This window comes from Electrophorus electricus, chromosome 11 (genome assembly GCF_041902795.1).
Source record: "Electrophorus electricus isolate QZ-2024a chromosome 11, ASM4190279v1, whole genome shotgun sequence".
Lineage (NCBI taxonomy): Eukaryota > Metazoa > Chordata > Actinopteri > Gymnotiformes > Gymnotidae > Electrophorus > Electrophorus electricus.
Window position 1 is genome coordinate 5,996,156 of NC_137507.1, and position 27,055 is coordinate 6,023,210.

Sequence of the window (27,055 nt, forward strand, 5' to 3'; positions counted from 1 at the left end):
GTAAAAGAACAGAGTAGCAATTACTTGCAATGTGCAAATTTTAAACATTTTAAAACAACTTGTTTTCACTGGCACACGGTTTTCACTTGAAATATGTCTTATATAGTGTTTTCTGTTCTTGTATTATATTTTGGTTGAAAACAATATCTCTAGCACTGAAAGTTTTTAAGACTATTTGAATGGTTCGAAAAGCAATTTCAAAGTGTTTATAACTAAAAGAACAGAGTTGCAAATACTTGCAATGTGCACATTTTAAACATGTTAAAACAACTTTTCACTTGCACACTTGGTTGTCATTTGAAATGCTTCTTAGAAAGTGTAGTGTTGTCATGCAATTATATTTTGGATGAAAACACTATGTCTTGCAATTAGAATGGTTGGAAAAGCAATTTTATAGCGTTTACAAGTAACAGAACAGAACAGTTGCTATTAATTGCAATGTATACATTTTAAACGTGTTAAAACTACTTGTTTTCACTTGTTCACATGCACATGCAGTTTTCACATGCAATACATCTTAAGTGTTTTCTTACCCTGCAATTACATTTTGGATGAAAACACTGTCTTGCACTGAACGAGTGTTTAAGGTGATCAGAATGCTTGGATACACAAGTCATAGCATTTTGAAGTAAAAGAACAGAGATGCAATTATTTGCAATGTGCACATTTTAAACGTAGTAAGAAAAACTTGTTTTCACTTGCACACGTTTTTCAACTGAAATACATCTTAGAAAGTTTTGTGTGGTACTGTTTAAAACAATTAGTATGCTTGGAAACGCAATTTTATAGCGTTTAGAAGTAACAGAACAGAGTTGCAATTGCCTGCAATGTGCACAATGCAAACATGTTAAAACAGCTTCTTTTCACTTACTCAAACACTTGAAATGCATCTTAGAAAGTGTTTTCCTTTCATGCAATTATATTTTGGTTGAAAACACTATGTCTTGCACTGAAAGACTGTTGAAGCAAATAGTATGTTTGGAAACGCTGTTTCATTGCCTTTAGAAGTAACCTAACAGAATTGCAATTGCTTGTAATGTGCACATTATAAACATTTTAAAACAACATATTTCCACTTGCACACTTGGCTGTCACTTGAAAAATGTCTCAGAAAGGGTTTATTACATTTTGGTTGAAAACACAATATATTGCAATGAAAAAGTTTTCAAGTCGATCAGTATGTTTGTAAACCCAAAATCACTCTGCATTTTTGGACCTAAACTGCTAAAATACATGACAGAATAGCCTTACCTTCATATATGATTTTTCACCAATATTTGGAACAATAAAAATAGTCCCAAAAAGTGTTTATTTTTTTATGTTAGCTGAAAACACCTTCATAGGCTTTAATCCATCAATAACAATCCAATTTAACAAAGAAAATCACTGCATTTTTGCTCCTAAACTGCTAAGTTACATGAGGGAATAGCCTTTACCTTCATATATGATTTTTCACCAATATTTGGAACAGTAAAAATAGTCCAAAAAAGTGTTAATTTCTTCTTTTTTAAGTTGAAATCACTTTCATATGCATTAAAACATCAATAACCATGTAATTTAACAAAGAAAATCCCTCTGCATTTTTGCACCTAAACTAATGTCATATCTGACAGATTACCACCAAAGACGTAAAATGGCAATGTTTTTTGAGGGGCTAAGAAAAACATATGACCAAACACTATTTATACCTAAATCTGATTGGGTATCCCCAACAAACAATCTGCCAAAATTACTAGAAGAAATTACTAGTAAATTGGTTAACACCACATTAAAGAACATGCACCTGTAAACCTGGTCCACAAAAGCCAATTTAGATTCCCTAGAGAAAGAGGCTTTAATGAGTCTGATGAAAGACAACAGCATAATTATAAAACCGGCGGACAAGGGAGCCGTAACAGTTATCATGGACTGGGCCCAGTACATACAAGAAGATAAAACACAACTAAACAATACAGAATTCTACAGGCAATTGGACAAACCAATTTACTTTGACTCATCAAAACAAATTAATTATCAAATTGACCACTTACTCACACAAGGATTTCTTAACCCAAAACAGGCCAAATACCCGAAGGGAGATGACACACCAAGGCCTTGACGGTCCTACCTTCACCCAAAGATATACAAACCTCCGGAAAAATGCCCTATTCCCGGCATGCCACCAGGAAGACCCATAGTCTCAGATTGTGGCAGTGAGAGCTGTAGGATAGCAGAATATTTAGATAATTTCTTAAACCCCTTATCCACAAAACACACAAGCACAGGACTTCATACAAAAGGTCAGGAACATGACTTTAAAACAGGATACCCTAATATCCTCCATAGATATAAATGATCTCTATACTAATATAGAGAGACAAAACATGGACTGCAAGCTGTCAGACACTGTTTCAATCAAAATGCAGACGAAAAAAGACCAGATGAAGTGTTGTTAAATCTATTAGAATTGAGCCTCACCAAAAATTACTGAATTCAATGGAGAACACTAATTGCAAATCAAGGGTACAACTATGGGCAAGAAATTTGCACCTGCATATGCAAACATCTACATAGCAAATTGGGAAAAGACAGTATTTCCAAAATGCGAGCTAATCCCAAACAATTATCTGAGATACCTTGATATCTTTGTTTCGGGATGTTCCAAAATGTAGAAAACAACATTTAATAATTATTATAATTACACAAATGATTTCCACCTATTGAATTTGTATTGATCACATATGACATGGACAATTTCACTCTAATAGACTTTAAAAGATAATATCTCAAGAATGGTAGCACCTAGAAACAAGTGTCTTTTGTGTGTTTTGAAGTGCACAACCTCCTCTACAACATGGAGTAGATGTGAAACTACGAACCCACCAAGAACATGAAGCTTCTATAGAGAACAACAAAAAAAGGAGACACCATGAACAGGAAATATGTGGATTACATAGACCTGGCTCCTCACAGCCACCAAGGGATCAGGCGGGGGGCGCGCTTAGGGTAGAAGCTTGACTGTGCTCTAAAGCCTTCCAAGTAATTGGAAAAGGTAAGGAGATGGTCCTCCATTAGTGCACATACCCATACAGTTCAAAGCAGTAGAAGCTCGGTATCTTTCTGAAAAAATTCCGTTGAAATTGTAGGAAAGCTATTTGCTGCCTTGCATCTCAACACAAGGCCAGGTGAGGTATTGCATGGGACCTGCCTTCCTGGCCTTTGGTATCAACCACCTGGCAAAGGGTGGTTGGGGCTCAGGCTCTGGAGGCAATAGTTAGCTCTTTTCTGACCTTTTGGGGCTTCTATGACCTGGCTCCGGCTATGCTGGAGCAGGCCCCCCTTAGGGACCTAAGGTGCCGGGAAACCTTGCAGTGTAAACAGATGGCAAGCTTGGGGCATGGATTCCAGTCTTGGGGGTCCTCAGAGGCAGCGATCTGTTCGTGGCTGGCCTTGGGCTTCTGACCTCTGGTCTCTGGCTCTGTTTTTTTTTACCAGGGTGGGCCCTCACCTTAGCACCAAGTTGCCTGACTAGCATGTATCTTGGGCGCAGAATCCCAGTTCACTGGGGGCTTGAGAGGCAGCAATCTCTTCGTGGCTGGCCTTTGCTCTTAGGACACCAGGGGACTAAGCCCTGGCTCTCCTCCTCCTGGGGAGGTATGGCCAAGATAGGCCCCAAGAAGAGACCCCTCTTCAGGCCCTGCCTGGATGACCTAGGAAACCTTGCGTAGTTATCAAAAGCTCATTTGGGCAGGGGGTGAGTATTCAGTCCCCCTGGGTCCACTAGGACAGCACAGAGGGAAGGTGGTCCATCCTCCAATGGCTGGTCAGTGCAGCCCAGCCCTTTCCTGTCTGTCTGGTCAATCTGTACTACTGAAACTAAATATTATCAAGTTCCAGCACAAGCTATGATGGTACCCAAGTACTCTTCACCAGATGGTAAAGATAAACAAAGTTGTCAGGTAAAGGGCTGATACAAACGATTTTGATTGTACCAAACTTGTGTTAGCCCTATCTTAAAACACACTGGTATACAGTTTGGCAGTCACCATCTGCATCAGTGTGCCAGTTACTAACCTCATTTAAAATGTAGACTGATGTGGAGAGTGGTGATTTAAATTACACTTGGTGGCTTTTTAATTTAGAAAAGGTATCAAAATACTGCTGATAAATGTAAATTCAACCCTGTCCTACTATAACTGGCATTTTGACTGGCTTTCATAGATGGTTTCAAAGTCAAAGTCAAAGTCAGCTTTATTGTGCACAGCAGAACGAGATTGTGTTTCACCAAACTCCGATGTGCAAATATACACTATACATAAAGGTAAGTGCACGAGACAAGACACAGTATAAATACACAAAAAATATATTAAAAATATATATATAGTAGAAGTATATACATATATTGCACATAGGAATAAAATACTGGACATTGTATATAGAAACTATTGACATTGCTCCAGTGATTATTGCACATTGTAACTGGTATTGTAACTTAGCACTGGAAAATGTTGATAAGGTGCTCACAGAGAGAACATTAAAATTATTGCACAAAGTAGCTACATATGAAGATGGAAGTATAGGTTATAAATAGTGATCATAATAGTTCTATGTTTCTAGGTATAAAGTGGTGTGTATTGTTAAAGGGAGTTTTGTAGTCTAATAACCTGTGGGAAGAAGCTTTTATTAAGTCTGGCAGTCTTGCACCGCATGCAGTGATAATGTTTAACAGAGGGCAGAAGGCTGAATAGTCCATGGTCAGGATGGGTGGGATCCCTGACCATCTTGGAGGCTCTGCTGAGGCAGATAGACCTTGTATGGATGGAAGTGAGGTTCTGATGATTTTCTCTGCTGTCCTCACCACTCTCTAGAGAGATTTCTGGTCTGAGGCGGTGCAGCTGCCATACCAGACTGGGAGGCTGCTGGTCAGAACGCTCTCTATGGTGCCTCTGTAGAACATCGTGAGGATAGGAGATGGAAGGTTTGTTCTCCTCATCCTTGGCACTGCTGTGCCTTTTTGATGAGGGAAGTGGTGTGTATAGTCCATGTCGGATCATCTGTAATGTGCACCCCTACAAACTTGATGCTTCTCACTAACTCTACGGCAGTACCATGGATTGCGAGTGGAGCATGTACCGCGTGCTTCCTCCTGAAGTCGACAATGATGTCAGGCTGTTCCTGACGGGATCACGGTTTGGGTTGCCTTGTGGTTGTGGGTTGTTGCATATGTGTGGAGGTGCAGGACTGTGTGTGTGTATTAAGTATGTCATTACCCAACAGGACCAGCACAAGCTTCACCTAGAGAATGTCGTCCTGGTCCAGGCTCTGCCTGCCACCAGGGCCATCACTGCACTGAACGACAACACATACTAGCCAAAAAGGCATGTGAGCACGTTTACTGTGTGTGTTTTTAAACTGTCTAGGTGGGGACTGTACGCTGTTGCTGAATGTGTGGTTGCAGGGGAATATCTGTCACTCACCCGAGTCCTTAGTTGGAGCGGCTGAAGGTGGAGATGGCCATGTTTTTCACTGGCAATGTGGAGGCGCTGGCAAGCATAAGGGAGACGGCTGTGCAGGGCTTCAGTGCCCTCCAGGCCAAACACAATGCATTCAAAGTGCAGATCAGATAGACCGGCCACAAACACCAGACGGTGTGTCTTGTGCACTTTGATTTTTAATTTTCTTTTCTTTTTCTTTTTTTTTTTTAAATACAACTGGCAGTTATTGCCTTGTAGCAGGTGGCTCAGCTCCTCTGGTGCATGCAAGACCAGATGAAGCTCCTGGCTGTCGACACACAGACCGACTCGATAGACCTCAGAAGCACAGCAACCTGCAATGGAGAGTCTGAATCACTAACTAGAGGGGTGAGGAGTCTTTTGGTTATTTGTCTTTCAATAAAATATGCTTTTGTGGTTCTTCTATCCTGCCTCACCACCTTTGCAACTTCCTTTTTCAAAGATGATTTGATTTTTATAGTTTAATTCCTGCCACCCTGACTGCCATGGGAGTGCCGCTGCCGCCTGAAGTCCATAAAAACTCTCCCCCAAGCCCCTCCCTCCAAACACGTGCACATTTAGAACTTGACCTATGTAGAAAAAAAAGGATGCAATCTGCCTCCCCAGAGAGATTTCTGATTGGATAATACAGCTGACCTGTGTCTTTAGAATAGAGCGCAGCACAGTCTTGGTTTTATTCAATGCTCTATGAGCTGTATAATGCTTTTATAACGCTTTATTCGCATGATGTTGAGTGTGTCTATCTCTCTCTCTCTCTCTCTCTCTCTCTCTCTCTCTCTCTATATATATCAGTAAATGTGAGACCTCTGAAACAGAGGTGTCGCTGGTCAGTGCTCGCCTGTGCTCCGAGGTGGACAGCATGACTTTGCGGATGAACGGCGCGACATCGGAGTGCCACGTAGCGCTGGAGGAGGGTGCTCATTCCTGCCACCTCCTGCACTCCTTTCTGGACTCGCTGGCCAACACAGACCTCCAGTGGTGCCACACAGTCAGGGACTTGACTGAGACGCACTCCCAGAAACAGCTTGACCTTGTCAGGGAGATCAAGGCTGCTCAGCAAGCCTTGCTGGAGGTAATGTACAAGGCAGCATGGTTTAGGTTCTGGTCCTTTGGAGTTCTTCACAAAAACACAAAATTAAGCGATGCTGTGGTCCTGAAGAGACAGTGTAGGTCAGGTTGAGTAGTAGTGTCAAATGTGTTGCTGGGATGTGCGTCTGTCTTGTGACCAACATTACTAGTGAGTTGTGGTATCTACTCAGTCTCAAATGGTACACAGCTGTTGGACTTGCAAGTTTGGTTTATTTTTGTACAAACAGAAACCTTGACTAGTTGCTCCATCTACATATAGAAGACTTGTTTTAAAACACTATGTGAAACTCTTGAGACCCTATTATGGGCTGTGCAGATGGAAGATGTGTGTGTGTGTGTGTGTGTGTGTGTGTGTGTGTGTGTGTGTGTGTGTGTGTGTGTGTGTGTGCGCGCGCGCGCGCGCGTGTGTGTGTGTGTGTGCACATGCATGAAGCACATGGAGGAGTGCGTGCAGTCTGTAACGGAAGCCGGCTCAGCCTGCATTACTGCAGTGCAGCAGGATCTTCATGGGGTCCTGAAGGCCATGGAATTGCAAACAAGCAAAGACCAGGCCTCCCTGCAGCAGCATAGAGAGGAGCTGTCCGCCCTCGTCACTCAGACAGTGGACGTAGTCACCAGCTTCCTCAACACTGAACTGCAGCAGGACCTGCCCACAGGTGAGGGGTGTGGTCATGGACCTGATGGACATAGTCATGTCTGCAGCAGTTGACAATGCTGCAGAAATCTCCCGCTTTGGGGCAACCACTGCACGAAGCAAAAGTCTTAAATGGACCTGGTGAACTGAGCTCCCTGGCATCCAGTTGTTTAATTGCATCTCAATTTAAACCTTAAAGTGCAATGATGTAAGTGTGTCCAGGCACCACGCCACAGTGCAAGGAGTACGAGTTCCCTCATACACTGGACCTGATGCTGAGCAAGGTGGAGCTGGAGGAGTTTAGAACTCAGCAGGAACAGGAGAAAGCAGTCAACCAGGTGCAGCATGTGCTGGTTATGTGGACAGCTTGTAATGCACATGAAATAAACAAATGCAAATTGAACACTGTGAGAACTCGTAACACAGGCCCAATGTCACAATCCGGGGATGTCTCCCACAATACAATGTGATGATTATCTCCACATTTCCTAATCATCTGTCGGTCAGTTTTGTTTGAGAACTGAAATCATTTCTGATGCAGGATGAAAGATATATGGTTGGAAAATTCCACCCAGATAGGGACTTTTGTTGGGGTGAACATCTGTTAGTGAACATACTTTTCACCCTGACTAAAGCCAGACACCTTCTACACTCTGTGTGAGGGACAGAGTGGGGGGGAGAATGTGGGACACAGCAGAAACACTGGGACTGTAAGACTGAGGCAACTTTTCAAGACTGGGACTTCACGAAACACACACAAAAAAGATCAAAACAAAAGGAAAGATGGAAAGATGAAACAAAACGGTCTGACAACTCCACCATTACCCTATCAAACTGTCCCTGTCGTTCCCTTCACACCACTTTAATGGTCAAACTAAATACCATGTGTGGCGGCTCAAAAGCCTTCGGTCCAGCTCCAGCGTCACCTCAAAGCCACTGGAATCGCTCCACGTGTGTGAGACGTGCGTGAAACCACTGGAGCGCTGTTTTGCCGTTATACCTACAGCGCGCACGAGTTTCAGCACAAGTTCTCAAGCAAGTCAGGCTCCTTTAAAAGACAGAAAGGCTGCATTAAGTACATTGCAATTCCCATGTAGTAAAATAAAATTAGACTTTACTAAACAAACTCAAGTACTAAATAGTCAAGCATGTAGTATACTCAGCAAGAACACAGACAATTGTGTGATCTGCTACATGGTCTTACATGTCTGTGAGCTTGTACATAATGACTCCATGACTCCACTAGTGTCCCGTTTTCATTAGACTATCAAAGTCTGAAGAACAGAACTGCACTCTAGTTATTCACAGTTCAGCTATAAGAATTCTGGACTGGTAGTGAATGGCCTGACTAATGAGGTGTTGGACTTTCAATACAAAAACAATATGCCCCATCAGACTCTTCTCATTACTAGGTCAGTAGGCGGATCCTCCTCCACTCCAGCTACTGAAGACCAGATCTGAGCGCACGTGCATTGCGGGTCATTTTTAACGGACCACCACTTAAGTATTAGAGCATCCTCTAGTTACTTAGATACTGTAACATCTGAAATTTTATTCTTAAAATCAGAGTTTGTTAACCAAGTTCATTTCGCAATTCTATGGCTGTTACTTCTAAATATAGCGTCCATGGTTTTTAGGGCATTGAGTGACCGTAAAAACAACATACATTTAAATACAGTTAGTGTCTGTCCTGCATGCAAGACATAGGATGGAGATATCTAGAAGATGACGTCATGTGTTCCTTTCTGGATTTTCCTACCCAAACCCCTAGTGGACCCTCTTCTCCCCATTCACTCCTCACTTTAGCCCTCACTATACACAATATAGCAACCACCTAGGAAGACCACCACCAGGGTACCATAGCAACCAATGAAACAACCACCTAGCACTGACATAGCAACTAGCTAGCAGCAGCATAGGAATCATCTGGGATACCACAGCAACCACCTAGCAAGACCATAGCAACCACCTCAGTACTTCTGGGTTCAAGCTTCCCCAAGTCCCTGCTCAGGTTGGAAATCTAAACTCAAGTGTAACTTTTACTTTGCATCAGCCTCTGGTTTAGTACCTGTGAGCAGGTTGTACCAGGTCGGAGTTGTTACTGAGCCTTATAAAGCTTGACTTCGATCTCATCAACAGACACACAGTCACGTGTGGAAGACTGCTGGGACACTTTGTAGCTCGGTGAGAAGCCCGAGTCCTCTTCGTGCTTCCGTTTCTTGTCCCTGGCTCTCCGCACTGCCTGGGTATGGATGTGGGACGACTACGCGTGCTGAAACGGACTTGGGGAGAGGTTGAGTCTGGCAACAGAAGCAAGTCAGCGCATTTGGAAACTTAAAAAGAAGACAACAGAGGGCAAAGTACCAATCAAAGGACTGTCAGGTAAATAGGAATCAGATGGAGAGATGCGCAGCCCAAACACACCATAAGACACAAACCTTTAAGTAAGTGCACTCATCTCAATTATAACAATCATCAGAACAACACATAAAATCAATGCTAGTTTCTCTCAACCCACATTTTTGTGCGACAAGTGCGGTTAAAACAAAACGCTGCACTTTGCCTCCAGACGTCCCCTCACTTCTGCTCTTCTCCCTCCAGCATATTGTGGTAGGCAGTGATCTCCACGTCCAGCAGGAGCTTGACATCCAGCAGGCACTGTTACTCCTCCAGCTGTGCCTGCATCTGCTGCCCCATGTCAGACATCTCCTGTTCTTTCTGCGAGAGCCTCTGGTGTACCAGTGCCCTCTCGCACTCCAGTGTGTGCTCCAGCTCCTGGGCCTCCACCACACAGCTCTGAGCCAAAGGAAAACACACCCAGATGACTCTGTTCCCTTTAGGTAATGCTATAGATAGACCTAGATCTCTCTCTCACTTTGGTGTGAGTACTTTGGTTATGATTTTAAACTGAAAAAATCTGAGTTTTATATGATGGGTGAACTGCAGGACACATCAGGTTAACAGACTTTTGGCTATACCAACTTACTCAGCACAGACCTAGTAAATAAATTCAGTATTTGTGGTCAACAATAGTGCACAGGCTATATGAAATTAAACTTTTTAAAATAATTATACTGAATTTTATATTTTAACCTTCAAGTGAACCATCAGTCTGATGCCTCATTAGTCCCTTTTATCAGTTCAGAAAATAAAGCTGCAGCCATCAACACAAACAAGGCAACACAGATTTAGACACTAAACTAAGAATTTTCAGTCTTTAGGGTACAAATCATCATTTATAAATAAACATTTCCTTGGCCAGTTTTTTGGACAGTATTTTGTAATATGCATTTCTGTTTAAAGTACAGCATTCTCCATTGGAAATCTGACCATGTGGCATCATTCTTGAAGTGTGAACCCGGTTGGCATCAACTTTTTCTGCAGGTGGCTGATCTGCACAGACAGAGACTCCAGCTTGAGTTTGGCAACCTTCCGGTTCGTTTCTGGTTAAAGCGGCGTAATCACTGTTGTTTAACGCAACCTGCTTGGCAATGTCCAACTGTAATGCATAAACGATGCAAATTATGAGACTGAATTGGATATATATTGCAGAAGGTAAAGGAATACAGGAAAAACACCCAAAAAGCTATTTTCATATACAAAATGGGAAGAAAAAAAATACAGCAATAAAATGATTACATAAACATATTTGCCATTTTTAAATATGAAATTAACAGATGGTTATCTTCAAACAGAAGGGAGTTTACTGAAGGTGTTTTCTGCTTGAGCAATTGCAAATTAGAGGGGTTTGGGCATACCTTAGCATTAACATTTACTCTCCAGCTGCTCCAAACCTTACCATTAACAGGTGCTCTCCAGCTGCTCCAAACCTTACCATTAACAGGTGCTCTCCAGCTGCTCCAAACCTTACCATTAACAGGTGCTCTCCAGCTGCTCCAAACCTTACCATTAACAGGTGCTCTCCAGCTGCTCCTTGTACTGCTGGATCTGGCCTTCATGCTCCTGGTGGAGCTGCAGCATTGCTTGTCAGTTTACTCTCAAACTCCTGCTGCTTGCCTGACTCCACCTCCACCTCCACCCCCACCAGGCGACTCTCTGCACCTCTCGCACTTCCTGCACACGAGCACGGACAGCTTAGTTGGACTGGCACAGGAACACCATACTGCCCTTGGCTGGATTTCAGGATGTGGTTGGTATTTAGTGTTGATGCATAAATTATGATGTACTCCAGGGCATGTGCAGAGAGGTACTAATGTCCATTTCCACATGAAAGCTGGAAAATTGATCGAATGCTGACCTTATTTATGCTAAAACATAACTCCAATTTACTGATAGAAGACTGACACAGAAAAGCCATTATTCACAGTGGCTGTAGCATCTTCACATTGGTGTACCTTAATATTGACAAGACTTTCTATTGTATAATCAACAGTATGATTGATAAGCCTCTCTATGTTAATTTCAGGGAACAGATCTGAGAAACCAACAGGGCTATCCGACTTTGAACGCTTATATATCGGCCGCCAGAAATCCAATTTGCCAGAAATCCAATTTTCCAAAGCAATCACCCCCAAGTCTCTCCTCCGACTGACGGCGGAGATATTAACGAACAAAAACTGGGACACATTAAAATTAAGTGCCCGTATTAGGAACCACCAATCTTTTTAGTGAACATGCTTCCCTCATAAAAGTGTCCATAGAGACCAGCAGCTTTTTTTTTTCCCCCTCAACGGGGACCAGGAAATTGTATCAAAACAATCCGAACTTTGGATCAGGAACATCTTTTGGACTGAGCCCGTAAAAATGCAACCATTTTCGCATTCCAAAGGACCGCTGGGAAATTAAGAATCAAACACGACCGGCACGTAATTTTCCCACCCCTGCGAATTTAAAAAATGGCAATGGGAAAATGGTAAATCCAAATCGAATTAAACTAGGTAGGTTTACAGTATATATCCAGACCTTTCCAACGAGCCCACGCCCAAATCTCTCCTCTTATGGACCTCAGATATTAAAGGATAAATCTGTTTTGCCCCATGTGACTAGCCACGCCCCTCGGCCCCCTTGACTCACTCACATGCAGGCACCACGCACACGACCACACATAAATTGGCAGATAAACGCTTCAGAACAATCCGAATTTTAAATCTTATTTCTCGGCCATGCTACATCCATTTCCAGCCTTTAAGATGAGCCTAAGCCTGGTCCTCAATAACAACTATTTATTGTCTTACTCAGGGAAAACTGAAAAAAATAGTAATCACTGGAAACAATAGCAGTGTTTAACAAGTGCCAGCCAGTGCCTTACCCTTGGCTTCTTGTTCGTCCACATCAACTGTGAGGGTTTCCATTGTAAATTCACAAAACTTAATCACAAAAATAATCCTTATCCCCCTAGCCCTAAATTTAACTGTATCCCCTCTCCCAGCCCTAAACCTACCCACATCCCCTCCCCTAACTTAACCCCATCTCCTCCCCATAGCCTCAAACCTAACCATTTCCCACCCCACTCCCTCCCCTAAGCCCTAAACTTAACCCGTTCCCTGTGGTCCCAACCCAAACCCCATCCCTCAGATATACCACTCAATTTCCTAACCAGAACTTGTCTGGAACAGCAGTTTCCCCTAATCCTAATCCAGTGTTTATCACCTGTGTTCATATCCTCAGTGTTCACTCCATTATCCTTTGTCAGATGTTGGACAACCTGAAAAACAAACATTGGTAATTTTTTTAAACATATGGGGAATAATTAGGAATTTTATTTCAACACTTACCCACCAGATCACCAATTGAAAAACCTGTTTAACTACCACTTAAGAACCATACAAATTTCTTAACCAAATTACTCACCAGAGTAATTTCAACCAAACTACTCACCAGTTCACTAATAATTGAAAAAACCTACAAGATATAATAAAAATGTTGTATTTACATATTTTTCAGATCTTTATAAAAAAAATATATATATAAAAAAAACAAAAACATATCTTTGGATATTTTCCCATTTTCCCTCTTTTCCCTCGCTGAGGAAGGCAATTGTCTAAAAAAGAGGGGGCATGGCCTCGCTAATGTTTAAAGGTGGCTGAAAACATACTCTCATTTGAATTACAACAGGAACAAGATCTGAAACTTGTGAGAAATACTCTCCCATTCATTATTTGAAATCTCTTTCATCTGAATATATTGGGAAGTTAATCTCATTTAATTCCTGAATTAATCAAGTAGTTTAAAGTAATTTTGGTTTTTGAACTTCATACTTTATAATATTTTTTCTTTTTGATCTTTTATCTTCCATCTCTTTCTAAGTAATTGCTTGAAAGTGGATTACTTTTTTTTCTTCTTCTAATTTTACACTTGGGAATTTGGAAAGAATTTTTATTTGAGATCTTACCAGTTTAGATTTTTAGAAATTATTTTCAGTTCCTTGAGCAAATCTCTGCCTGATGAAGGTTTACTAAAAACAAAACTGCGCAACTTTCCATATATTTATAAAAGAAATAAAAAAAAGAAAAAAATACGCACAAAAAAATCCAAAACTTAAGAGGGGATGATTCATCATGGTCGATCACATGATGAGGGGAGGGAAATATATTCTCCATCCCCATGGATTTGTAGATAATACTGAAATCTACAGACAGAAGCTTTTTTCCTCCTACGAGAAGATTTGATTTTGCACCTCATGTTCTAGATCGGTGGGAATCCAGGAGCCACTATGAGAGGTCAAATAGGCGTAAGCCTCATTCTTCATAGGTCGGTATCACAGACTATAAATTTGCCTCAAAATGGTCTTTGCCTGGCAGGCAAAGGAGCTACAGTATACAGATCAGGGAAAAACCACCTCAGAGATACCCTGAAAAAAGAACAACAAATGATCACGAAAGGCATTTTCTTAGACAAAGGAATAATAATCATTTTGGGAAAAGAGGGATACTCTGGAACCTTGAAAGACTCCAGCAGCCGTCAGCGTATTCCTCTCGGAAAACGGAAATACCAACAAAAGAAAGACAAAATGAGTACAACAAAAACACAACCAATAAACCAGGAGGCAGGACAAAATAAGGATGCTCCTGAATACAAAAAAAATAAAATAAATCGTTATCTTGAATACAAAACTATTCAAGTTGCTGTGCTCTTGCCATAATTTTGAAAAAATCTGTTGATGTCGACATATGGACGCCATCTTTTTCCAGGATCACAAGTTACCTCAGAGTAGTAGTAAAACCTGTTAATATAACACCCCATACCAGAACAGTTGTAGGGGAATGCCAAAAATTGGGCTTACACTACATGCCTTACATCTTACAAGACCATTATGAGTCACTTTGTTTTATGACATTTGCAGGACCTGACAGCAGAAGTTGAGATTCACGATATGTCACTTCCATGTACTGACCACTCCCTATTCAATTATTCCGAAAGTAAACTCTGTTTTACGTTCTAGATCACATTTAATTGCTTTTAAAAACATTTCTACAAAGTTTATGGCCATTTGCATTTAACCATCTGCCAGTCTCATTTTTTGTCTTTCTATATTCAACTTTTGAGTTGAACTGGAGATACTTATTAGGTATCAAATGGCAGCAGTTTCTGATTTGGTGTTTTGCCTGAATATCAAATGTTTCTAGAGGATACCCAGGATTTACTACAGGAAAAGAGAAAGTGATGCTGAAAATCTTAAATGAATATACAAAATGCATATTTTGGTCTGGTGCATTTCTGCTTTGGAGTATTTACAGTATTTTGCAGAGACCTATACAGAGTGTCTAACATTTATCAGTATGATCCCTGGGAATCATTACCTTCATTGGAACCATGCTCCATCTTCTCTGGTACAACAATAAAGATGGAAGTACATCAGTGATTAATTTTTATAACCTATTTTATTTTCTCAATTTTCCTCCTTGTATTCACGAAGATTAGGACAAAGGAAACATTTTGTCTTTGTTTATTATTTAAAGAGACATGTATTATAAACTGTTTCTTCATCAGTTGTAAAAAATTATAATAGTAGTCTAAAGCAAATAAACCTCTAAAGACAGATGATGTGTCTTCTTAAGAAACAGTAATACTAGACATTTTGAATACAAGGAAAGCATTTAAAAACAATGTAGTAAATCCAGTAGTAGGAAATGAGATGAAGAAAACTCTTAGATCTGTGATAGGATGGTTAAATTAAGTTTACATATTGTTTACAATCAAAATATAACAAAAGGAGCCAACATGACTTCACCCAGGGCTATATTCACAAACCAAACATTTGAATTGGAAGAATTTCGTTAACAGCACCTCTGAATAAAACCAAAATACTCTGCAAAATGTCCAATATTTTAACTGTGTTCATTTTGTTGAGACAGAAATATCTTGTCATCACCCCAACTCTAGTTATTTAAAGGTGACTGCATTCTATTGGCTTATCCTACATTTCTCATTCTCCTTTTATGTCCCACTGGTGGCCCTCTGCAGGAGCTGGAGCATAATGGGATACACAGGTGCAAAATTCCTCCCTTGTCTGGCTCTGACAGAATGCACATAGGCCTCCAGGGCCCCTCTGTAAGCAAGAAAAAGACAGGCACACTGTTCTTTAATAAGACAGCCAAAAAATAAAAAAAAATTAACCTGTATATACATCATAAGATAAATAAGCATAAGCAGTGAGTTTATCTTTCAGGACAGTGGAGCAGATCCATTCCAGTGCAGCAACATTTTTTTAAATAGAACTGAGGCCACAATTCCTGTTCAGGAGCCAAAAAATGGTTTTAAATTCAGCAAGGGTTTGGATTAGAGTAACCCCTAACCCCAAGATCCATAACTTCCATGCCCCTTTTATTTCAGAGGAGCTTATAAACAAGATTAAAAGGTACATAACATTAAACAGTGTCATAACTTTGGAATAATCAAAGACTCACTTGTCATTTGAGGGAAAGTGCAGATGCTGGATAGAGACACAATACACACTGAAAATGTCATATTAATGAAGACTGTACCAAAGACAAATGGATTAGGAAAACTCTTGAACCTGTGCTAGCATGGATAAAGTCAGGCAATGGTTATCAGCAATGCATAAATATTCTGAAGCAGAATACATATTACATTATTGGGAATGCCAAAACCACTTTGTATAAAAAAAACCCAAAACAAAATAAAACAAAAAGCTCAGCCAGTAGCACCTCTGTTACAGGTAGTATTATTGAGGAATGCATAAAGGACATCAAGACACTGGACATTGAAAAACTCTCGCACTTAATTCTGACAAAACGGAGGTGCTTCTATTAGGCCCACAGACAGCTAGGTCCTCACTCCCTAATTACTAAATGAACCTCAATGGTCTCCCAATCACATCTTCTCTAACAGTTAAAGATCTTGGAGTGATTATGGATCCCAGTCTCTTGTTTGAAGCTCGTGTAAATAATATTTCTAGGACTGCCTTTCTCCACCTCAGGAATGTTGCAAAGATTAGGAACATGCTCTCCTCACATGAAAAGCTAGTCCATGCATTTATCACTTCAAGATTGCACTACAGTAATGCCTTACTATCTGGCTGTACCACTAAGTGCCTAAACAAGCTCCAGCTAGTTCAAAATGCAGCAGCCAGACTTCTTACTAGAACTAGAAAATTCAATAAAATCACTTCTATCATAGCTACGTTACAGTAAAATTCCGTATTGATTATAAAATACTTCTAATGACCTACAAAGCACTGAATGGTATTGCCCCACAATACCTTAGATAACTCTTAGTGCATTATGATCCACCACATCTACTTAGATCAAAAGGTGCAGGCTCTTTACTAGTACCAAGAATAAGAAAATCTACCACAGGGGCCAGAGTCTTTTCCTATAAAGCTTCCAGACTATGGAATAACCTTCCTGTAAATGTTCGAGACGCAGTCTCAATATTTAAGGCTATGCTCAAAACCAATCTGTACAGTCAGGCACTTTATTAACTACTTCCCATCTTAGGTAAAGGTGTAGATCTGGAGGTCCATGGGAATTGAGAGTTATGGTAAACTGGAATGTTATGATGCTTCACTTCACCTCTCGTCACTCAAGTTTGTTGACTGAGAGCGGGTCCAGGGTGCCCTCATGTCTGTGTTTCCTCCTGGCCCTTTCATTTTATCTGTGCTTCTATAGCTAGATCTGATGGAGTCCATCACTGCACATTATAGTTCCTCAATTTAACCACCCTCATACCTGGACATGCCTAATAATCTGTTTTCTCTTTCTGCTGAGGTACAGCTACCCCTGATGTCATGCTGTTATTGAGCGTCAACCCATCTCAGCTGCCATGGCTCCTCCCACCACCCCCTGTTGTCTCCTGTTGTAGCCCATCACACCTCCACCCTAGCCAACTACTTCTCTTGATGGACCTTCTTGTGCAGGATGGGTTTTAGACACGCACACACCGTCGGGACCAGACTAGGACTTCTAGAGATCTAGACTAGATGTTGATTACTTATTTTCTCATTTTTATTATTATTTATTTATTTTTCTCTCTCTCACTACTTATTGTTTATATTTTTACTATTGTGGTGTCCTTTGTTGACCAGAGGAGGATGAGCGCCCCCTTTGAGTCTTGATTCTTCTCAAGGTTTCTTCCTCAATCTCTAGCGAGTTTTTCCTTGCCACTGAGTTTTTACTTGCCCTTGGATTGCTCATTGGGGGCTTGGACACGGACATTTGTAAAGCTACTTTGTGACAACAGGTGTTGTAAAAGTGCTATATAAATCATTCTGACTTTGACTATTATAGCCAGTGACACCTCTGTTACAGGTAGCTTTTTTTAATTTAATGGTCTCCAATATGGTACATTAGCCTTTTCAGATATACACTGGACGGTGGGATTCAATTGTCTCTCAGTATTTGTGGATTCTTTCTTTCATTATGATGCAACACTGCCAAGTGTGTTCAAACAGCACATGAAAATCATGATGTGATGTTTAATGTATGGTGGAAATCAATGTTTTGAAATGGCTTGTAAATTAGTAACATTTCTAGCAAATCCACACTCAGTGTGACCTGACAGTTGATGTGCTAACCATGTTAAATAGAAACACACCAGCAACCATCTGGGATACCAAAGCAACTTCTTAGCAACATCAAGAGATTCCATAATGACTGATTAAAACTTACTGCATAGCTGTGTCACTGGTTTTAAAGTACTGGTGCCTTGTAGACGTTACCTGATTAGGGTGAGGCGATCCTTCTCTGAGGGGTGGTCATCAAGCCAGTGGGAGTACCGTGCAATAGACCATTCTGCTCTCTGTGTTTGGAACAGAAATTTAAGAATTAAGAATTTTAAGTCTGGCAATCACATATGGAAAAAAACTCTAACACTTTTTATTTAAAAAATTTTATTTTGCCCAAATGGCCAGTTTCAAATATCTAACTGCATGTTAGTGCATCTGTACCTGGTGAGGAGATTTAAGCTCAGCTGGGGCACGGGTGAAGAGTAAATGCAGTATGGTGCTGTATGGAATCAAATCTCCCACTACCTGACTGCTGGCTATGTGCTCACTTGTCTGAAACAGAAGAGGCCTAAAACCCACACATACACATGCCCATGCCCACACATGCACGCATGCGCACACGCACGCGCACACACACACATCCACGCATACAGACTTATTTCAAATACAGGCTGCACTTTTTAAAAGAAACTAAATCTCTGATTAGCATTTTTCTTATAACTGTAGTATTATTCAAACAAAGCCTAAATTAAACAAATATAGATGAAAATTAACAGTTGTAATTATCAGCCAAAATTCTGATATCGAACCGATTCTAATAAATTCCAAACTGTCTCTATTGGCAATTATCGGCAGCCGATACATTGTGCACCTCTAGTTAGGGGTAGTATTTATAACATAATTACCCAAGAGCCCAGTGTCTAATGTATAACAGTTCTTGAATATCACAGATAACACTTGTGTGCACACACTTGTACCTGAATGCACGCAGCAAGCGATATGGTTTTCCTAAGTCTGAAACTCGTCTGCAGAGAGGAGCCACAGCCAGCTCCATCTGTAATGTTCACACATTCATACTGCTGAATATGAATGCACACAGTTGAAGGTTGATGTAATTTGGAAATTCAACACAGGTTTAATGGACCAAAAAAGATCATTATTTGTGATGCATAGGAACAAAGATTTTCTCCGTCTGTTCCACTCCATCCCCCGCCCCCCACCAAAATTCCCAAAAATGTTACCCCCCCCCCCCCCCGCTCCCAATTCCCAATCAAGCCTTGAACCTCCAGTATTTACGGTGACGTCCAAAATCGTAGTTTTCAAAAATCCCATAAAATATACTTTTTTGGGGAATAAATGTTTTCATTATTTCAAAGTTAAAAGGTCTTGTGGTCATTTGTGTCATCATATTTTAGGTGATCATATTCTAAATTGGCCAAAAAGTGGTTTAGATGCCACAGAGACCATCCGGTGTGTGAGACGTACAACTGAGGTTGTTGTGGTGCTGTGCTTGAGCAGTTTCCATATACTGCCAGATGAATAATCAAACTACAACAAACAAGCATAATGCTAACATCAGAACATGGAGGAACTAAATTATATTTAGTATAAATGTACAGAAGTTCTAGAATAAAGTGGCAAAGGATTAGACATCAGATGGAATGGAGCCTGGGAAAGCTCAATTAAGGAGAGATGCATTTCTCCCTACACATCATGTCCTTAGAGCTTCGGTCATTTATTTTTCTTTTTATTAATCATTTATTAATCTAAGTTTGTTAATCTTAATTTGTTTGTTAATATTAATTGGTTTTGGCACAAGTTTTGAAAAAAACAAAAACAAAACTGCTTATCCTACCTCCTTTAACAGGGTATCAAACAACAGTAAGGGGCATTTCATCTCAGTTTGAACAGCCAATGCAATTAGCTCTGGCAGAAGTAAGTTTGAGCAGCTAATGACAAACGGCCATCTACTTATACATGAGGGGTGTGTTCCGGAGAGAACAAAAAAGAGGTAGAGGAATTATGCAAAGCTTGTGTTGGGGGGGGGGGGGGTATTTAAAATAGATAAGCTCAAAGCACCAAAATTTCATGAGGTGCAGCATCCCAGCTGAATGCATTTAGGAGAAGCTCTAAAGGAATTTGGAAAGATACAGATAATTGTAAATGCAAACACGTAAACATAATTCCACTTTGCTCAGCAGTGCCAGCAACCATGGAGGTTGCTTCTTATGCGATCTTGTTTTTTTGTGCCCTCCTTCCTCACCTGGGCAAAATCAGCAGCCAGTCTCATCTTCCCGCCCTCACCGAGTGGCCTCACGAGGCAAGCGTGCCGGACGAACACAGTGATGGCACGCTGGGCGATGCTCTCTGTGCTGTCATAAAGGAAGTCCAGGCACTGCAGTGGGCGGAAGTAGTCATTCATGACCCGTGCCACAAAACCCTGTAGCTCCCGCATATACAGGGAGCAAGGCATGTCCGGCTTTTCTCCTGCAGAGAGGGGACTGGAGCCCACGCACATATAATAAGTAATCTCATAATCTCAAGAAAGAGCAATTCCAAACAAGAAAACTGGAGACTGGGTTATGGTTAGAGGAATCTTGTAGTGACATAAGGTGAGAAATTTCCAATGTGAAAAAAACTGCAGACCTGTGAGCACAGTGCAGCTCTACCGACTGCACAAGCAAAATGACAGAAAATCCCTCCCGATCATTCTGAGTGCCCATGTGTCTCTTTCCTCAAAAACACTGAAAGGGGTCTGTTCCAGGACTAATCTTGACATTTTCTGTAACCGTTCTGTTCTGAGCCTAATCTTTAAGCAATAACCAAATGGTACTGCTTAAACAGTTTGCTAGCCACTGACCAATCAAATATGACTAAATGCTAGAATCAGACCACAACACAAAACTCAAAGACCACTAGCTGTTGCAGCTAAAGAAATGTCAGCTAGACTCACACACAAATCAAAAAAGGCACAAATGATACTGACATGCCATGAGATCTGTTTGCACGTCTATTTACCCAGAGAAGTCTTCCTGGTGCATAGTAATGAGGATGGCTTCCACAGAGTCCGTCACAGACATCAACAACGGCTGGACGGCACTGCCCATCAGAGCCTGCACAGACTAAAATATGACTTTTATGAATATCTCCCTCTCTCTCATATTTTATATGTATGTGTACATACATACACACACACACATACATACATACATACATACATACACACACACACGTGTGCACATACACACACAGGGCTGATTTTCTGCAATAGTAACCCTAACCCTAGTAACAGCTTAACTGTGATACCACCACTAGGGTTTAGGCCAAGGGTCTGGGGTGGCCAAGGCAAAAGCCTCTGTCTCTGTCTCTGTCTGTCTGTGTGTGTGTGTGTGTGTGTGTGTGTGTGTGTGTGTGTGTGCGTGTGCGTGCAGGAGTGTGCTTGTGTGAGGCGTGTGCATTACCTCTAAAGATGCTGTGAGTGCTTGCCCTGCAGCTGCTGGGAAGGCTACCAGTCCGGATATCACCTTAAGAGATAAAGGTCAGCAAGGAGAGCAAAAATATTAGATGTACTGAGACACACATGTTTCCTCTCTCTGGAAATCTGCATGCACACTCTGCCAGCTCCACTCTGAGAAACAGGCTTAGGCAGGCAGAAGCAAACCTGGCTGTTGTGGGGTGTGAACATCTATTTTAACTCACTGCTCAGGTCAACTGGTACTTCATGTCATTTCTGGTTTGGGGAGGGAACTGGGATTTGTCAATATTAGGAAGTATTTATACTTTATTATATTTATTTATATATTTATATTGGGATGTCAACAAACCACTGCACTGCAGACATTTGAGAACTATATGCTCAGAAGTGAGATATCTCCAGTAACTGAGTAGATTTTAATTGTCCTGTTTTTTTGATGCAAAATGATTCATAAACGTAATTTTTTTTAAATTTCATTCTTTTGATCATTCATTGGTTAACCTGGTACTATGTGTTTCTAACTGCTCAAAAGGTACATACGTTTTGAATAAATTAGGGTATTTGAAGCATCCGTGTTATTTGATGACTGTAACAATCCTATGTAGTTTTAACATTTAAATAACATTACCTTTGTCACACACACGCTCCCACCAGCCATGCTCCAAATCTCCCACTCCCACTGCATACACCTGTACCTTGTTTGCCCACTTTTGTTCTCCCTCTTTTTAATTTTTGTGATTTTGTGATTTAACTCCACAGGTGTTGGTGCTGCCCACTGCCGGTCATCCTGTGCCCGGAGCCATCGCCTGTACCTGCTCTCAAGCACTTTCAAGTACTGCATTAATCTACATGTCGTTAATCTACACGTCATTAATCAAAGCGTGGAGTCATTACTGTTGCATCGCCAGCTCGTTTCTTTTGAGGTCGCTCAATTCAAGCGTTATGGAGAATGTAGGCCAGGCTCTGGTCTATGAAGTCTTGTTGTCATCTACTCCCCACTGCTGTGCACACGTGTGGTCTCAGAGACGAGAGTGAATTTGTCATGATGGTCCCATCACAGCACTTTTGCAGGAACTCCTTAAGGCACACATTCCAAGAAAAAATGCTGTTGTTATTCACGTAAATCGCTGTTCTACCACCAGTGGTAGCTCAGTGGTTAAGGTACTTGAATTGTAATTGGAAGGTTGTGGGTTCAAGCCCCACCACTGCTGAGTTGCCACTGTCGGGGTGCCTGAGCAAGGCCCTTAAACTCAATTACTCAAGTTGTTGTCATAATTGTAAGTTTTTTTGGATAAAAGCATCAGCTAAATTCTGTAAATGTAAGATGTGAGTTACAGTGATACCTGATTTTTGTCCTGTGGTGGCGGTGATACCAGTATGTGGTTAGGTTTCATTTGTCAGTGGTGGCAAACCCTGTTCTTGGTCAACTAAAAAAGTCTGGGCCTGGGGGTTTTGGAGTAGAGTTGGAAAGGAGCTGAGAGTGAAGCTGGAGCAGAGCTGGTGGACTCAGGAGCTGGACTTGGAGAAATCGCTTCTTCTTTCTCTACTCCCACCTCTCTCTTATTTGACCATTTATTAGGTAAAATTCTGGTAGTATTTGATACCGTGCATTTCTGTGATTTATGTATATTGGCTCATTACAATATCTAAATAACTCATGTGTAACTAATTGGCTTGTATAATGCTAATCATTCCTGTGTTACTATAAACATCACTTCAGATAAAATTACAAAAGGTAAATGCTTAAATACTCATTAACTAGAATGAAGAACCCACTAAAGTTAAATTGATGACACCAATTTCCAGTTAAGTTTTCAGTTTGCTGCGCTCATTTACTGTCTAAACCATAAATTAGGCTAGCCGAATGGTAAACATCTGACAAAGCAGGCTAACTGCATTAAATGCATGTGTGTGACTCTGTTTGGCAAAACTGATGCAGTCGTGTGTGTGTGTGTGTGTGTGTGGATAATTTGATCTATACTTTTGGACATCATGGAAAAGAAGAGGCTAATGTTTGGAGTTGTTTGGGTGCAGTTATGAACTGGGACAGTATTTTCCCCAGCATCATCGTTTGGCGTAATAGCAATGAAGCTAATATGGCTCAGCAAATTGCTGAACATTACCCATCTTGTACACTTGATGTATTTTGAGAGGTTTTGGGATGCATTGCAAAGGACTAGAAAATACCTAGTAGAAAATGCTGTGTAGCTCCTGAATACCATCATGTATGTGCTCAAAACTGTTTACATTGTCTGACAAGACCCCAGTGAATCAGGAAATATAGAGCCTTCCAGCATCCACATATATATATATTGAAAACCCCAAAAATAAAGGTGCTTTTGTTTTTTAATTTTGATGATGGTGGGGGGGGGGGGGGGGGTCTGGATGAGAATGAATGTCTTGGCCCAAGTGTGTACTTCAGTTTGAATCTTAAATGATCATTGTGCTATACATATAACTTCAGATCATTTATGTTAAATTGTAGGACAAATTGTTTTAAAATGAGCTTAAAATTGTAAATGTACAATAGAGGTTAATGCATGCTTGGTGTCACCAGTTCTATCTGGATCTACCACATTATACAATGACAACACAACAACCCACTCACCTACCCAGTCCCTCATGTTCCCAACATACCCAACACCTATGCCATTAGACATTTACAGTGCATTTCCTCAACTAGTCTGTGTTCTCCATATCCTCAACCACTGACTTGCCCTTTCAGTTACTTCTGATAGCTCCTTTAAAGATACCATTAGATTATATCTAAAACCAAACTGTACAAGCAAGGATGTGGCAGACTTAGCTACAAATCCCCCAACACCTACCTTTACTGGTCTAATACCTACCTCGACACATATTTCAAGTCTGTGTACTTCAGTTTCTTCCTTTCAAAACCTACATCTGCTATCAATTTCAAATCACCTCCTTCACACCTCTATCAATATTCATGGCCAGTGCTCACTCTCCAACATGTTGCTGCTCAAGCAACCACTTTCTTGGAATTTTGTTCTAGTGATATAGCGGAAACACCAAATCGCTACCTTAACTGGGGGATTACAACTGTCATTGATTGCTAATTTTTTTAATTACTTCCTTTGATTGTGCTTAAGTATTTCTTTTGGAGACCATGTATTTTGGCTGAAAAAGCATTTTACTTGAATTCGATTAACTCTCTACAAAAGTGAGATTTGGGACAAGATATTATTGCAGCTCTCAACACGCTGGTATTCAAACCATTGTAGCTAGTGGGGCTTGAATGGCTTAAGCTTTCACAGGCCTATAATCACTGCATGGTACTCACTTTAGCCACAGACTGCTGCAGTCGATATAGAGAATTCACCACTGCTATATTCCTCCTCTGACCCTCTGTCAAAGGCCCAATCACCTGACTGGCATCACCCTGTGTACAGAGCTGAGAGGGAGAGAAAAATAAAAATAAAAGAGTGAAATAAGTAGTGATTTATCTGATTTTATCTGAGTATGTAAACTTTAAATATCCATTAGACAGAAATCTATTAAATTACTTTGAATGTAACATTACAGCAGGAAAAACATTACAGGGTGTGCCTGTTCAATGAATGCAGTTTATCAGATTGCACATTTACATTAATTTTGAAGACTGTTAGAAAATGTTTACAGTTCCATTAAATTAAAGCTCTGAAGTTAATCTATGCTTCCTATAAACCAGATTCACTGGAGCTCTGCTCCAGTGCACAAACCATCTAAGTGCATCCACATCCAAGTTCACAAAATGTTTAAAAGCAGAAGTGTAGAATCATAGAATGTATTTTTTAAGATATATTTACTGGGCAAGCCCGTCCTCTGCTCTCCGGCGCTGGACGTTTGTGATTGAGATGATTGGTAGGACAGAGTACATAGCGTCACACACAGGACATTTACATATTTACAGTGTCATCATTTTACTCTTACCAGCTGCTCAGATTTCACGCAGAAGAGCTGCACTGTCTTTGCAACATTCTTGGCCACAGCAACAGTCAGTCCCGGATCTACCAGTCCTACACTGAGCTCACTGGAAGATGACAAACATTTAGGTTTAGGGTAAAAATCACAGCCACAAATCACACTGTCAGAATATTTAACCCGGTGAAACCTGTCACCATACTTCCCTCTGTAAGAATCCTTTATTAACAAAGGAATGACTGCGAAACAAATTTCACATCTAAAACAACCTTTTAATAATCTTAATGTAATGGGACAGCAGGGCTGTCATCTTAATCAGGTGAAGCACCCTGACAGCCTGCAACCCTGGTGGACACTCTAGGAGGGTAGGACCTTCTAGATAGACCCAAATGCAGATGAGATGGAGCAGGGAAAAGAGGCAAAACTGAAAAAGAACCAGGCAGCAGTAAGAGGGTTTGAACTGAAGGAGTAGAGGACTAAGAGAACACAGTACTACAGTACAGTGAGCGTTAGGGGGACTCTGCACTTAGGAAGAGAGAGTATGGTGAGTGCTTAATGGAAACATAGTGGAGGGAGAGAGCTCACCCAACCAGATGGGATAGATTTACAGTTGAGCAAACCTCTAGCCACTCCTAACTAAAATAAAGGAATGGAGCAAAGCGCCAGTATACTTGTGCAGTCTGGGGCACAAACTCAAGTCTGCTCGACTCAAGGATCCAGGCTCTGTTCACCACTCTATGGGTGGGACAGGACAAACAACTGAGACCAAGACACACAACTGAAAGAGAGGGGAGACACTTTAGACAAGCACAAGGAAGACTGTCCTTCATCGAACTGGACAGAAAAGACAACTGGAGAAATACAGATTACCAGTGAAATTAGGGTACTTGCAGCACACCACAGGACTTTGCAAAGAGTGACCTTTGTGGAGCTGTTATATAGTGGGGAAGTCACTTATGGGAGATCAGACTGACGAACACTGATCAATTCCCAGCTTGTAGCCTCCCTCTGGTGGTGGCCCACAGCACTGCGTGCAACCTGTTACACTTAATCTCCCAAAACTGCTTCAGGTTTTAAGTACAGTCTCATTGCATGATTCCAATTTAAGGGCTCAATTTACATTATATAAACCTTTAGAGTGAATTCACACCGAGTGACAAATTTCCTCAAGTATCTCATATAATTATAGGCATTAACAAGTAATGTTTCCTGTTAGAACCATTGCTAGACAGATGAAGGCTGGACAGACACAGGTATAAATCAAATTTCTGGAAAATTCTAGCAATTAATAGTTAATAGTACTTACAACAATGGCTGCAACACTCAAATGTGTAATGGGGACACAAACCTGCCAATGGTTTTAATGATGCTCTCCATCTCATCAGTAGAAGGAGGGCTCTGCCCCCCCTGTGGGAACACCAAGTTGATGGGGTCAAACAGACGAGAAAGTGATTTGGATAGGTAGGCTGCTTCATATGGCTGAAGAGAGCTCTTCAGGGCTTTCTCTGGACTGT

General features: G+C 41.0%; 1 protein-coding gene and 1 long non-coding RNA gene across 4 annotated transcripts in view; both read right to left on the reverse strand.

Moving 5' to 3' along the window:
• Nucleotides 1–385: 385 nt before the first annotated feature.
• Nucleotides 386–12,554, reverse strand: LOC113580635 (uncharacterized). Of its 3 annotated transcripts, none has more exons than XR_014126145.1 (4): nucleotides 11,123–12,554; nucleotides 10,546–10,714; nucleotides 9,284–10,011; nucleotides 386–8,263 (listed from the first exon to the last, which is right to left on the reverse strand). It is a non-coding gene; the product is annotated as an uncharacterized LOC113580635 (long non-coding RNA). The 3 variants fall into 3 exon arrangements; XR_003410985.3 differs by having other exon boundaries at nucleotides 9,284–9,515; nucleotides 9,734–10,011; nucleotides 10,546–12,554; XR_014126144.1 differs by having other exon boundaries at nucleotides 10,546–12,554.
• Nucleotides 12,555–15,037: 2,483 nt separating this feature from the next.
• The window catches only part of cog5 (component of oligomeric golgi complex 5), a 33,966-nt gene continuing 21,948 nt past the window's right edge, over nucleotides 15,038–27,055 (reverse strand). Inside the window, exons 13-22 of the mRNA XM_035527887.2 lie at nucleotides 26,890–27,051; nucleotides 25,551–25,650; nucleotides 24,922–25,032; nucleotides 21,604–21,666; nucleotides 21,161–21,264; nucleotides 20,406–20,643; nucleotides 19,120–19,196; nucleotides 18,584–18,710; nucleotides 18,356–18,435; nucleotides 15,038–15,724 (exon numbers count right to left, since the gene is read on the reverse strand). Of these exons, the coding sequence (XP_035383780.1) occupies nucleotides 15,613–15,724; nucleotides 18,356–18,435; nucleotides 18,584–18,710; nucleotides 19,120–19,196; nucleotides 20,406–20,643; nucleotides 21,161–21,264; nucleotides 21,604–21,666; nucleotides 24,922–25,032; nucleotides 25,551–25,650; nucleotides 26,890–27,051 (1,174 nt within the window). The 3' untranslated portion in view covers nucleotides 15,038–15,612. The remainder of the gene's footprint in view (nucleotides 15,725–18,355; nucleotides 18,436–18,583; nucleotides 18,711–19,119; nucleotides 19,197–20,405; nucleotides 20,644–21,160; nucleotides 21,265–21,603; nucleotides 21,667–24,921; nucleotides 25,033–25,550; nucleotides 25,651–26,889; nucleotides 27,052–27,055) is intronic.